The 15,288-nt window shown below is 40.7% G+C and overlaps 1 protein-coding gene across 1 annotated transcript in view; it reads right to left on the bottom strand.

Moving 5' to 3' along the window:
• LOC114441082 (leucine-rich repeat transmembrane neuronal protein 4) overlaps window positions 1–12,879 on the bottom strand; it is a 38,910-nt gene extending 26,031 nt beyond the window's left edge. Inside the window, exons 1-2 of the mRNA XM_028413850.1 lie at window positions 12,828–12,879; window positions 10,827–12,367 (exon numbers count right to left, since the gene is read on the bottom strand). Coding sequence (XP_028269651.1) covers window positions 10,827–12,367; window positions 12,828–12,879 — 1,593 coding nt within the window. The remainder of the gene's footprint in view (window positions 1–10,826; window positions 12,368–12,827) is intronic.
• Window positions 12,880–15,288: the final 2,409 nt, after the last annotated feature.

The raw sequence follows: 15,288 nt of genomic DNA, 5'->3' as shown, positions 1-15,288 counted from the left end.
ATTCAGTTCATTCAGAGCAGAGATAATCCTAACGGGATGATCTGCCCCACATACTGTATTGTGTAGATAGTGCTGTTTCTCTTTTCTGTGAATGACCAAATTAACTATAATTTTGCTCAGCGTGGAGTGAGATTTTTTTTCTGGCAATATTTGCCTCCTGTCTACCCATTTAAATCCAGAGAGCATTTTGAAATTGGAGTGCTAAAACACCCTGCTGATCAGAGTGTATTATATGCCTTTTTAGATAAAGCGAGTAAAAATATTCTGCTGAACAAAGGGCTGACCCATTTGTTTGATTTGAAAAGATGCATTGGCACTCAAAGAGAAAATGGAAAAAGATGAATCCCTCCAGCTCCCTCCACCTGGGTACAATACATGTCACAACAAATTATGTGCCCACAAATATTTATACATCTCTATTGCATTCATCAGCGCTATCACAGAGAAATGACGTGCGACACTGGCAACATTTCATACCCCGAGTCAGCAGCCCCAGAGTGCTGCGACAGCTGCAGAATTAGTCCAAATTTCAGAAATAAAAATCTGTTAAAAGTTTGATTTAAGGAATTAGGCTACATCCTCCACTGTGTGATGAATATAACTCCCCCTCATGTGGCTTTAATGTCTGTTCGCTCACTTCCTGATGCACACTGACATACACTGTAATACAACTATAAAATAAAACACTACTAACATACTGTACACTAACACTGCTCACATTGGGATCCCATCTGACTTTTACATTTTTAGTAAATTGTCTCAAATTTTCTACATTTCCATTGATTTGGTGAATTTATTAATTGAAGATCTGATCCATGGTATCAGCCTCAGCTGTGCTACTGTAGAACATCGTGCCTGCATGTTGACCATTTTTACCAATACAATGATACATCAATAAAATGATAGCAAATGTGATGTACACATTCATTAGACGTATTTTGCATACAGGCGCATTGCCAGATATACAACATTAATTTACATAATGTGATTGTATTGCCCAACATCAGCTGATCACAGGAGCGATGCAGCCACAAAGACCAAGTTACTCGGCAACTTCATGGACTTTCGCTCAGGAGTCTGGGGTTCAAGTCCCCCCTGTTCTGTTTTTACCCACTGTTAAGTTTCATTTTTAACTGTGGTAGGATTTGGCCTCAGGCATTAAAAAACAGGGTGAGGGGTTCAATGAAGAACATATTGAAAGGAATTCATAACCCCAGAACACCACAGGAGGGCCTTCCTGCCAGTGGCCATCAGACTGTATAACTTATAATTATCTTATCTTATGACATTAAACACACTTAAAAGCGAAACCAGAGAAATAAGAACTTCTTTTATTTTCAAGGACTGAAATGTTTATATACCTCCTTGTGAAGACAGATTGGATTTAAAACATAATTTAGCCTGTGGCCTAAAAAGAGATTCCAAACAAAAGATGATGATTCTTCTGTTACACCATCTCTATATAAATGTTTCAAAGGCTCCATGAATGAAAAGCTCGAGAGAACCAAGCTAAACAGGGCAATTTGTAGATGGCGTCATTAGAGTAGCTACTTAGTTACTGGTTACCACAACAACCCACGTAGATAGGTTAGTAATAGCTGGACACAGAAATCCAATCTGATTTGCAGAACAGTGCAAACCTGAAGTATAACAAAGCCTGACTAAACGTGTGCCTTACAGGAAAACAGAAGAAGTCATTGTAAGTCCAAGTTATGAATTATATAAAAGATTTACTCAGCTTGTTTGTGAGCGTGGCAAACATACCCGATAAATATCAGTACTGTCAGTGTGAGAGAGTCAGCCTGTTGATATTTCACAAAAATCCGGGGAGGAGATGGCAGAGAGGCTGCATGGTCCTCAGTCTGTAATGAAAGACTCAATATTTTGTCCCATCAGACAGACTGAAGACGAGTTCGTAGGTACATGATGAAAGGGGTTCAGCTTCTGGTGAGAAACTATTCTTGGGGTAGACGTTAACATTATACATCAAAATCCCTCCCAGCAGACAACAGATAAAAGAAGCTGTCTTTATACAGAAAAAGTGGAGATACACAATTTACAGTCCACCAACTCACTATATCGTAAGACCTGTAGCAACAAGCCTGGTCGACATTTCATTCTCTTTTAAGTGTCACTTTCAAGTTCTTGTGCAGTGAATCAAAGCATCACAGTAGACAGAACTACAGCGCTTCAGTCAAACTCTCCTAATAACGCTAATTAAATGAATCATAGGAAAATGAGGGCCTTGAATAGGCAGTAACTGCTTCAAGCCCAGTTGAAAAATTAACATGGCTGCTGTGACCATAAAACAGCGTAGAAATGTTATGTCTAATATTTTCATGTTATATTATTCATTCTGTCTGCGCTGCCCGACTTTTCATAAAGTGCTAGATAAGCTGTCAAATCCCATTAAAGCAGAAGTGTCGCTGACTGAGTGAACAGAAGCTTAAACTGAAGGAATCCAGGGCATGTGATTACTGATTGACAGATATGCTGTGATAATGGGACACTCAATATGGGGATTCAGATTTGTGAGAAGTTATTAGAAATTTACAGATATGTGCAAATACTTTTTAAAAAGAGAAGACAAACCCAAGACTGAAGACTTAATAGAAAAATATACCCATGGATACATTTCTGCATGATCAATTTATGATGTTCACTGCTTGTCAGAAGTAATTTAGCAAAGATGTAAATTATTTTTCAACCAACCTCAACTGGCCAATCCTGCTTCGACTTCACTTAGTGATTTCCTGCATTTGTCTAAATGCCTTTCAACAACTTAGATTCAGCTGTATGTGTTGTATAGTGAGAGAGTGAGGGTCAAAAAGAGGACACACCCCCTCACTCAAACCACAACATATCAACAACGCTGCATTGCATTGTGGTCTATTGAGGCTGCTGTCAACTGAAAAATTGGTTTCTGTGCCTCTTCTAAAATGCATTTCTCTTTTTTTGATGGATTGTTGAATGCCAGTGTAAAACTGTGGGCTAATCTTTCAGAGTGTCTGACACCAAAACTGGATGGTCACCCCTGGAGTTATAGCCAAGTGAGCATGTTGCAGCGTATGAGACATTACATCTTCTAGTCCAGAAAAGCAACCCCACACTCAGCAGAGCATTAAAACAACACTTTAGGAAGTCATTGCTTTTGAAGCATTAATTGCTCAGATAAAAATGAACATGATTGAGACTCGCTATCCTAAGAAAACAATGTCCTCAGACAGAAAGCAAGAGAAAAGGCCCAATAATGACAACAATCCAGTGATAAAGACCGTTAATAGCCGTAGGAGGGATGACTTGAGAGTAAATGTGTAAAAAGAGTGACTTCAGGGAGAAAGATGAAGAGGGTTCCTGAGTCTATAAAAATTTAACACGGGAGACTGCTGTTCATTCCCAGACTGAAATATGTCGGCAGCTTAGTGGATGAAACTGTGTAAAGACACTTCTCATTCTTACAGGTCGAATCCTGACACGAGAATAATTTCATCACTAGTAAACATTAAAAATATACACCAGGACTTAATATAGCAAATCCGACAAATGTAATTTAAAATGTGCTAGGGGGCTGAAGGAAAAAACACCCACAATGCAATGGAAACAGCTGGTCAGGGACATTACAGCGGCTAAGTCACTAGGTTTTTATCCACCAATCCCTTGTCTGGCCCAAAGCTTTCTCAACACATATTTACAAAAACAATGTGTATGTGTGTCTATATAGTGCCCTCAATGTATCCCACAATGTATCATGTAAAGCAAATTCAACAAGTTATAACTGCTAGCGACATAGTTTGTTTAGCCGGCAGAGACACAGCAATGACTTCATCAATTGTGACAGAAAATGGCAGAGGTAGTGTCCGAAATGTCTAAAAATGAGTTCACTACATAGTGCCCTACATTGAACTCCCCATATGGGGAGTAGGGAGTAGGGATTGAGTGAGTGATTTTGGACACAGCATATATAGGAAAGCAGGTTGGGAATGACAGACTTTTACTCAGGGGGTCAGGGTTCCAGTCCCCCTGACACCATAAGTATATTGGATTTAGGTATTAAAAAACAGGGAAAGGGGTTAAGTCAAGATCATCCTAAAATGCACAAATTCATAATATTAAACACATTCTACAATGATACAGCTGACATCACAATGAGCCCCACACTTAAAGATGCAGCTGGAGAAATACACACACACACTCAAGGACACACACATCGACCTCATGTCACTTTTGCCTGGTGAGCTATTGTGGCAACCTCCATCTATCTATTTCCTCTACACTACACGTTATGGAGACAATGACCTTTGACCACCAAAACCTAATCAGTGTATCCTTAACTCCCTGTAAACATATGTTTTCAGTGATGCCGTCTTGCTTGTTGTCCCATCAGTGACATCAGCTGAAATCAGAAATGTTCACCATCAGAAAGGACTTTCATCCAAACATTCTCTACACACATTTCTAAATCAGAAAAAAAATGGTTGTAACTTATTCACTGAATGAACAATAGTGCCTTGAACACAAAACAGAAGAGAAGTAATATCACATTAAATATTCATCATAATTTGTGTGTGGCTGCAGGAGGGGAAGACCACTGGAGATTGTGTGATGAGGAAGGATGAATTAGTCTGACTTATCTCTGTGGTCTATTCATTTTTTTCCCAAATTAGATGGGGTAAAAATGCCTCTTCTAATTCCATTCTTCCTGTTCAGTACAGTAGGTGTACAGTGAGCTTTAGTCTGAACAGGCTGATATGCTTACAACAGACACATTCATTTGATCTTGGGCTTAAATGAAGGAGTAGGTTATCACGTAAAATCAAGTTCATATCAAAGTTAATGATGTTGTCAATCAATGCTGACCTCAATTTAAAACCAAAGTTTGGAGGTCAACAAAGCCAAGACTTTCATTCCTCTTTTTTTTCCTCAGCAGCACATTGTTTCCTCTCTGATCTCTCACTTGTCTGACTTTAAGCCTCGGCTGGAATCTGTAATGATCACTCAGAGGCACGAACACTGTCTATGTTCTGTAAATAACTACATCTAACCCAGAGTAAAATTCAATATTGTCTGTGTTGAAGCGTGGAGGAGTAACATCATAACCCCCCCACCCCCACCCCCGTGCCAAATTAAGCTATTAGCTGTCTGTAACATGTGCTATTAGCACATCATAATGAGAATAATAAAATCATGAAAACAACAATTGGATGAAAGATGAGATGCTATAATTAATTATTATAAAACAACAGAAATGCCATTTCATTTTAACAGGCCATGTTTAGATTACAAGCTATTGTGGCACAGACCGCCTTGGTGCTAAGTTTTTTTTTTTTTTCTAATGTATTCCACCTCCTCTCCAGAGCAGACATCACACCTCCAAGAGCAACATCTGTCACAAGTCTGAATCATACATATCACAGGGTATGTTTATTCGGAGGAGATATCCCCCCACGCACACAGCAGCCCTGAGAGGTGCTTAACCAAAGATAGGTCTGAGGTCTGATTATATACATTTGTGCTAATGGATCCTGCTGCAACATTTTAACGCAGCTTCAAATCACAACATTGGTTGGATATACCAGCTATATGTGTCATGATTCATATTTACAGATAGTAGTGTATAAAGGTGAAATGTGAAGGTATAAAGTAGTGTATATAAGTGTGTGTCGATGCTGAATGAGTTACAGTTACACCTGATATGAATTGTTCCAGGAAAAAATTTAATGCAATTATTGGCTAAATCATTAGAAGATGATGTCGCTAGGCAACCAGAGTCCAGCCTAATAGAAGCCTACAAGAAAACTAATCTGTAAACATGATTAGTTTTGTCCATATATTCTGTTTGTCTTTAAAATGATTTACTTAATGTTTATCTTTACTTTTGTCTCTTGTTGGCATCTTTTACAAGAATATAAAGCACATATTTATGTACAGATTATCCTGGCGACTCCATCATTAAGGTTTTTTTGTCTGAGAAGTAAGTCCCCGGGCAGAAAAAGCATTGTTAAGCTTTTTGTTTTAAGCACAGCAGGAGGCAGGAGCAGCAGTGGGAGGATCACTGGATCATTCAGGAGACCACGTTTGATTCTTATTTTCTACCCTCCAGCTTCACTGCCCTCTGTTTGTTTAGTGAGAGATCACTGAGTCTTAGTTACCATGGTTATAACTCCTGCTCCATCAACATGATTCGCTGTAGACATCTCATTGTGTGTTTTGCAGCTGCTAATGGATTTCTATTCAAGTCTGCTGTTCACAGAAGTGTAAGTTAGAGTTAGGCAAGGTTAGCCTGACCTCATGGCTGCTGGGTCAAAATTTGAAAGCAATTAAAATAGCCAGTGATAACACAGCAAGGACCCCAACCAGTATTATCCCAAACTACTGCAAGCAAACCTATGAGTTGTTGAAAGATTCATTCATAATATACATAGGAAACAAATGAGTTCGGTCACATAAAAAACACACAAGCATCCCATCCTTCAAATAAATGTGAATTGAGCAGCATCAAGAGTAATTCCTTTTGCTCATTTGCTATATAAATATGGAAAGTACACATTTTCATAATCATACTCATATTCTAAAGTACACTGTGCCAGCTGATGCCACACAAAAAAATCTGATTGATTTCCTTACATAGACATCACCACTTTCAAAATGCCACATGAAACACAGCACTAGAAATGATGTTGTGTAATAGCCATTACAGCCAATTCTCTTAATAGGCTGTTTCTTCCTGCATTTTCCTGCAGTTGAGTCTGAGTGGAGATGACCTAAGCCCATTTTTCAAAAAATCATCGGGTATAATAAAAGCTAAGTAGTCTTTTTCTGTGGATCCATGGATCATTGCCACTCAGTCATGCAGCTACAGTAATTTTCAATTCCACCAAACACAACCAAGCAAAATGAAAATTAATAGCAAATGATATCGCAAAAAAAAGTCTCATTTGTTGTACCTGTTTTGCATTGTTGCACCGGATTGTGTTGTCCCATGACATAGGCTATGTGTAAATTGATGTGCTTTAAAACTGATGAATCCTTTTTTTAAAACAGGATATGAGGTTAGCTTTTATTTGGCAACAAATATTGAAAACTGTCAAAACTCCCCTCACTTGATGGAAGCCTGCCTTCTGTGCATTTACACACAGATGAAGTGCATGCTGCTGTCTTGGCAAGTGAAGACAGTGTATCCTGACCATCCATCATCTTTGATTTTTATTCCTGACATTTTAAAGGTACGGCTTGTTTTACACTGGCTGCAAATTAAACAAATGTTTGTTGAATAAAGTGAATCCTCAGCTACAGGGTCTCAGACAAACACTGATTAAATCCACAGGAGACATTAGTTTTGAACATAACCAGGAGGGGGACACAGAGTGCCACACAGTGCAAATTCAAGGAGAGATACAAACAGCTTAATGCATGAGGGAGGCTTGTGTTGGCATCACAATGTTTCTCACCCTGTCTGCTTAAAAATGAGATGATTTTAAAAGTGTAATCATTTCAGCCTTGTGCTATGGACACAATTTGTGTCAGTCAGTTCAGTGCAGCAGCATTGGCACACCTTTCTTTCTTTTCACTTCATGTGCCTTCCCACAGCCCAGTTTAATTATCTGTGAGCATGGATCCCCTCTCCTTATTAATGCTTCCACATTCTGCCCTAGTACAAGAATTGCCTGTGGCTGAGACGGTGGGATTTTCACCTTAATATTTTCTCAGCTAACTTTGCAGGTGGATGATCTGTGGGTGGACGGCAAACCACTGCGGCTGCTCTGTGAGCATAGAAGTGGATGGCATACAAGGGGGGAGGGTTGAGGGGCTCTTTTTTAAATAATGTGCCACAGGATGTCCACAGAACTGCACAGTTCAAAGTCTTCATCAAAATTCACACTGCAGTTTGTGGTGTCAAACCAACCTGCTGAGCTGTGCTGGAGGAAATCTATAGAAACAAATTAACTGCACGTCTGTTGGTATAGGCATGTGCAGAAGATAACAGGCTTCAATTACAAAGCTCCTTCTCCTAATTGAAACAGCGCTGCCTAATAGCTCAAGTGCTTGCTATTTGGGATAGCTGAAATATGCTAAAAAATGTGTAGGAGCATGCAAGCCTGTGGGTTTGAACCCTCCAACTGTCCTGACAGATCTCTCCTTCATTTTACTCATGACACTCTGTGCTGTGTGCCACTCAGTTTAAAGAGGACAAAGATTTAATACTGCATCTTTCTGCTTCCATAGGATTTAATGAGTTGAGCTGCAGCAGGTGCTGCTGATCATCAGTCCTAAGAAAGACTTATAAAACCATTTCAAACTATTTGGAGTTCAGTGTTCTACAGTGAGAAAGATTATTCACCAGTGGAAAAATCCAAGACAGCTGTCAATCTTCACAGGAGTGGACGTCCCAGCAAATTCAGCCCAAGATCAGAGAAACACAAAAAAACCAAGAGCTACATGTCAGAGCCTACAGACCTCACTGAGCATGCTCAGTGTTAATGTGACAGCACAATGAGAAGAAGACTGAACAGTACAGTTTGTTTACAGGGTTACCAGGAGACAGACTCTTCTGTCTAAAAAGCACATGGATGCAGGACTGAGGTTCACTAAACTGCTTCTGAACAAAGAACAACACTTGTGCAACAATGTCCTATGGACAGATGAGACCAACGTGGACTTGTTTGGTCTTAATGATCACCACCATGTCTGCTGAAAACCAAACACAGCATTTCAGCAGAAACACCTCATACACACTGTCAAGCACGGTGGTGGAGGACTGATGGTTTGATCTTGTTTTACAGCCACAGGATCTGGACACCTTGCAGTCACTGAGTGGACCATGAACTCCTCTGTATACCAGAGGATTCTAGAGACAAACATGACTCCATCTGTCTGACAGTTAAAGTGTAAATTGGGTCATACAACAGAACAATGATCCAAAGCACAGCAGCTACTCTACATCAGAATGACTGAAAAATAGAAGAATCAAGGTTTTAGAATGACTATAAGTAAATGTCCAAAAACGTCAATGAACTGAATGAATGTTGTGAAGAAGAATAGACAAAAATTCCCTTCACAATGATGTGATAGACTGATAGTCATACAGGAAACCATCACTTCAACGTATTGCATGATATTTTTGATTGTTGATGATTATTAAAACAAGGGGTACTAACTTTTGAACATGACTGTATAAAAACATTCTGTGTCGTTCTTTGCATTGCCGTGAAATGTAACACACAGAAAAAAAATTCCCATTACATTTTTAACAACTCAAGCTGCTCCCTTGAGCTGCAGAGGGCAAGGAATAACAAAGCTGAGGGAAGTCTCGGCTCCTTACCTCTGATGGGCTATTAGTTATTCTAGCTAGCAGAAGCCCCATTAGGTCTGCCATTTAATGCTCCCACGCCACATTCTCACATGAAAGCTACAAGATTGATAAGCCGACCATCTCACCTCAAGCTTCCCTCGTGTTTGAGAAATGTTCTGCTGCAGATAATCTGACAAAGAGCTGGCTGAGCTACTACTGTACCTTTTACTTTGTGACATTACTGAAAAAACAATGAAACATATTCGTGCCAGTCTCTACTGTTGTTTCTGTAAAGGACGCTACAAGAACATAAGTGAAATCCACTGACTTTAACATGAAATGATTTATAGGGTCTATGTAGAATATAGGAAATGAGCTGTGCAGCAGTGAGAGATAAAACTTTGTCTCCACGCTGTGCTGACAGATACAATGGAGAAGAAAGATGTCTCCCGTACTCCACGGCATGTCTGGTTAGTCTGACAAAAGGTGCAGCAAAGATTCCAGTGACACTACATCTTTCCCAGCACAACATGTCCTGTTAATCACACTTAACCATACTGCAAAATGAAAAAAATGCTGCTGCACAAAGGAAGACAGATGCAGAGCATTAGGAGGGGAAAAAAGGAGAGTACACAGGCAAAAAAGTGCCTAATTAAGCATGAGCAAATTGATTAGACTTTCTGTCAAGGCTTTCTGTCTCAATCCCTCCATGGTCCTGTCGTGTGGGGGAGAGGAGAATGTGAACTCTTTAGATGAAACTTTTACTTGTGTCACCTGATAACTGTGTGTGTTTTAATTTTTTTGAATAAAAGTAGCATAATGCAGTTTCTTCCTGCAGTAGTGCACAAAGGTCAGACAGAAATCAAGGCCAAATGCATCATTTATCATTTCTTTGGCTTCAGGCCTTTATAGTGTTGAACTTAATGAGAATAATCCCAAGTACACAATGGCTTAAAGGAGAATGAGACATATGATCAGTTTGAATGACTGTAATATTAACATACAGTAGAAAACAAGCATCAAGACTCACATGACGACGTGTGTGTTTGCCACTACTGTAGCAAGCACACAGGATAGGAGAGGACCACCTGCAAAGTGACTTGATCTAACACATTCTTATCATTCCATTCAGGACATCAGCCAATTGTGAATAAATAAGAGGCTGGCTGATAATACACAGATTCATCAGTGAGCTCTTTTGTGTCAGGAATGAAGGATGAACCTGCTTTTGTGCATAATGAATCTTTCTTTCTGTATGTAAGTTGCCCAGGAAGAGGAGCTGCCGCTGCAGTTTCAGCTAATGGGAATCATATTTTACCAATAAAATTGCATGATTCCGAACAACAGCTGGGTAATCACTTGGAACTGAACGAAACTAGCAATAACAAGTCACCATGCACTGACCTTTGCTTCCTTATCCCAAGAACAGACAAGAGCAGAGGAGGAGGAAAAGAGTATTTCCCCCTACAGATTGTTAGAAAATTTACCTCTCATGCCTCGCAGTGGAAATGGATTTTTTGGAGGGCAACAGTCATACCTCGCATTCCCTGGAGCCTGAGATGGTGTATGTGTAAGGTCCTGTCCCATTAACCAGCACATCCATAGTCTCTGAGTGTGAAGGCTTGTAGTCCACATAGTACTCTTGCAGGGGTGAATTAAGGGAGCGCTCAGTCTCCCTTGCCTTTTTCTGGCGCTTTTTAACCGCTGAGCGCTGTTGAAGCTGTTTGATACTGCTGGGGTAGCGCTTCCACGAGACATAGATAACCAGCAGAATAATGGCCACAGATAAGAAGAGGGCCACGCTACCCGCTATGATCTTGTGGAAGGACACGTATTCGGTGTCAGGCAAGGGGATGGTGGGGGAGGCCTCAGTGGGAGTGGGAGAGGCTGTCCTGTTCCAGGTCAGCTTTTCATCCACCACAGGCTGTGTGGGAATAGGGGGCAGCTCAGGCTGAAACGCAGAAGTGAGGGGTGATGTCGTTGAGGGGACAGGGGACGGCGTTACTCTACAGATATTATAAGTCTCAACCACATCAGTTACTTTCTCACCTTGTGCCTCCTTAGGACTGGCACAAATCATTGTAGACTCCTTGTTACCCTTAAAGGCTTTGAGCCAGGATACAAGAGGACAAATGTTGGGGTTACAGTGCCACAAATTACCAGCCAGACTGATGGTGGTGAGGGAGATCCAAGCCTCCACTGTCTGCTGAGAGACGTTGCTGAGTTTGTTGGAATCCAGGTTGAGAGTCTGAAGGTTAGGGAGGCATTGAAATGTACTCAGATCCAACACCTGGAGCTCATTTCCTGAGAGGTCCAACTTTTGCAAGGAAGTCCACATCCATGGCAGGCCCTGGGTGAGCATTTTGATACGGTTCCACTGCAGGTAGAGCGCTCTCAGGTTAGTCAGGCGGGGAAAGTGACCAAAATTAATCTTTTGAAACTGGTTGTGCTCCAAATGAAGCTCAATGAGCTTTAAGAGTCCTGCAAAGGCATTACGCGTGAGGCTCCGCAGTCTGTTGTAGCCAATGTCAAGAAACTCCAGGTTACGACAGTCAAGGAAAACACGCATTGGGACAGTTTTTAAGGAGTTTGACCTTAGGTGTAAACTGAGAAGTTTCCTTAGACCAAAGAACTGATTTGGCTGGAGAACCTGCAGCTTATTATAGGAAAGGTCAAGATTACGCAAATTTGGGACATCGTGGAAAGTGTTGTTTTTCAGCAGTGTGATCTTATTTGAGCTGAGAATCAGTTCTTTGAGCCTGCGTATCCCATGGAATGCCTGTCCATCCACAGCACTGATGTAATTATGGTCAAGGTAGAGCCAAACTAGTTGACTCAGGCCCGCAAACTGGTGGGCTCTGAGGTTCACCAGGCTGTTGTAACGCAGAGACAGACCCTGCGTGCCCACAGACACATTGTTTGGGACGTCACGGAAGGCATTGGATTCACAGTATATTATTTTCCCATCACATCTACAGCTCTGGGGGCAGGGACGCTCACGAATTCCACTTGGAGCAGCAAACAGCCAGGCGGGTACAACCGCTGTGAACACAAGCCATCTGAAGAGCACAGAGAGTCCTGCGGACACACAGAAAAAGTGATGGCTGTAAGAGCATACAACATGCAAACAGGACCAACATGTGCAGACCACAGCCGAACAGAATGGACTGGAGAGCTGTGACCAAACACAGACATGCAATGATCTGCATTTATTACCAACTAGGGGTTATTTGCATCCTGCTTAATTTGCAGCACTGTGTTCATGACATGCAAACACACTCACACACTTATTCATTATCACAATCAAAAGTCATGCTCCTGGGTCATAAGGTGAATGATAACCATATCAATCAGGCTCAAAAAGTCAAATAGTTGTGTAGAGCAAAGCGTCCTCCAGACTCCCCAGCCTGCAGTCATCATTCACAAACCGCAGGGGGCAAAGACGCCAGCAACACCGGCTTCAAGTCAACTGTCATTCAGGCAAGGATTTCTGCAGAAAGAAAAAAACATGCTTTCAAAGTACCAACAGTGCACATACCCATGTTTGCGCGGTGTCGGCTCTTCCTCATGTTCAGGGCTCTCTGTTGCATTTGTCCCGGATCCACATGTCAGACGCACACAGCGGCGTTTTTGCCCAAATAGTTGGACACTAAACCAGGACGCCTGTTTGCAGGGAGAATGAACGCACTTAGCGCCGCAGCCAGATCTGCTCACAGCCGCACACCTGTCGGAGAGGAGAGCGGCTCCAGAAGGTGTGCATCAACCCCTGTCTGTAGTTTGCTGCGTTACCGAGCAACATCAGCTTGATAGTGCATATTCCTGACTACACCTTTGCTACACCTCTTAAGCGGACGCACACGAGCTTGTTGCCGCGTGAAAATGACACTGTTGAAAGAAATGCATTTTAAACATCGAGCTGCCAATTGTTGAATCTAGGTTAAGTGGCAGAAAAAGACACTGGAAAACGACCAAGTGAAGAAATCTGAGAGAAATAAACTGCTGTCCAAACCCGACAAGTTGGCCGGATCCTCCTCCAGGCGTGGACAGCGGAGAGAAAAGGCGCAAGCTGCTGTGGATTAGACCCGTTGACCGTGGCATCAAGAATAAATCAGTTGTATAGCAACAGGAATGATGCTGCTGGAGGATTATAGTGAGCTCAGTGGCGGTGCTCAGTTTCAGGACTTGAGATGCCCTCTCCTGGTCACTGAGTGATGCTCCAGTCCACAGCAAACTACACTTCATTGTTCTCATGGACACAGCCTGCATATCAATTCAGCCAGAATACTGTTTGCTCTGCGTCTAGGTATTTGTGAAAATGTAGCTGCTGCCAGGCACCTACTACACTCATCTCTCATAATGCATTAGATAGATCTGTGGGTGGTTATGTAACTTTTATGCCCTAAATTCTGATCCCAGGTACAAATGACTAAAACACTGGCAGCTATTAAAAAACAGAGAGCTCAATTATATATTATAAGGCTGTAATATAGACATATTGTTTTAAGATTGCTGGTAACAACTACTGGAAAATGTTTGCATATGATAGCTTTTGTTTGGCATAATTGTATCTAAAATTGCATCTATTTCCAAGCTTATATTTCTCTACACTACTGAAGTTTAATCCATATAATTGTATTATATTTTACAGTATGGAAATATCAAACAGCATGCAGACAATTAAAATGTTTTTTTCACAAGGCAGAAGGATAGAATAAAGCGAAATAAAAATAACTTTACTGCACTTGTAATTAACAGATAAGATAAGCTTGAGCTTGTATTTAAGTGACTATTGGAAAAAATCTTAGAGGTTGGGACCTTATATTGACTTAATAAGGTAAATGTCTGTATCTTAAATGTTAGCTATAATAAAACATTGAATACTTGTAAATACTACACTTGTGTTTTCAATCCTTTTTGTTAGAAATTCACCGTTATAAGTGATTTGTTATTTATTTTATAATTGATTTTTATTAAATGTATGGGCTATAAAAAATTAAGATTAAGATTAGGATTAGGAATTACTTTAAATTGTGTACAAGGTGAACCTTTTATTGCGCATTAGTGACACTGAAATGCATTGTGCATAAACAAAAGGTGCTCTCAAGGCCTCAAAATGGGTCTTTGAGTCAGGGTCAGAGTCATCATTTCTAATGGGTCCCACTGCCACTGCACTTAATGAGCAGCGCAATTACCAGTAATGGACATTAATGAACATTTGAGCTGGAATCACACATAGTTTGCAACAAAGAAATTGCTGGAAACAAAACTAAAATGGATGCATCAAGCACTTTAAGTGGTGCACACTGATTTAATTTTCATTATTAGATCAATCAGCTAACTGGAGTTGAAGGACAGGGCAGAAATCAACGCACTCACCCTCTCTCTCTCACACACACACACACAAACTTTCACACTTTCTCACACATTCATCAAGGTGACTGGAATGGTGGCAATGACAATTACACAGCTTTAAATGGAGAACATCCCAGTGTTTGCTATCAGAAGCAGCTTCATTCATGAAGTGAATCAACTAAACATGTGCACAGGCAACAGATTAGAGGAAACATTTGTGATGGAATTCAGCCTGACAAGTATATTCCTTTCACCTGCTCTGGAACAGTGTTGTAGCAGTAGTAGACTCTAAATAAAACTGCAGACTGCAACTTTACTACAACCTTCTGACAACGCAAATTTAGAATATTTTATATTATTTTTGTGTAAGAGTGATTTGATTTTTGTCAACAGACTCAGATTACCTTCCCATAACGTATCTTAAAGCTTTTCAGCACAATAAAAAAGGATTTGGGAGATTAAGAAATATGTTTTTCATGATGGTTTTTCAGATGCATGTCTAAAAAGATCTGTATTCTGCTGTTTACGTCTTGGTCCTGCAGCAGTATGTTATGACCACTGTGAAAGTCCTGTTGTAGCTGAGTGTTATACAGGCACAGCCAGAGCTGACATCCAGCCCTTTGGCTGTTAGTTCCATAAACACAACC

The sequence above is a fragment of the Parambassis ranga genome, chromosome 9 (assembly GCF_900634625.1).
Source record: "Parambassis ranga chromosome 9, fParRan2.1, whole genome shotgun sequence".
NCBI lineage: Eukaryota > Metazoa > Chordata > Actinopteri > Ambassidae > Parambassis > Parambassis ranga.
This window is presented reverse-complemented; position numbering and strand designations above follow the sequence as displayed.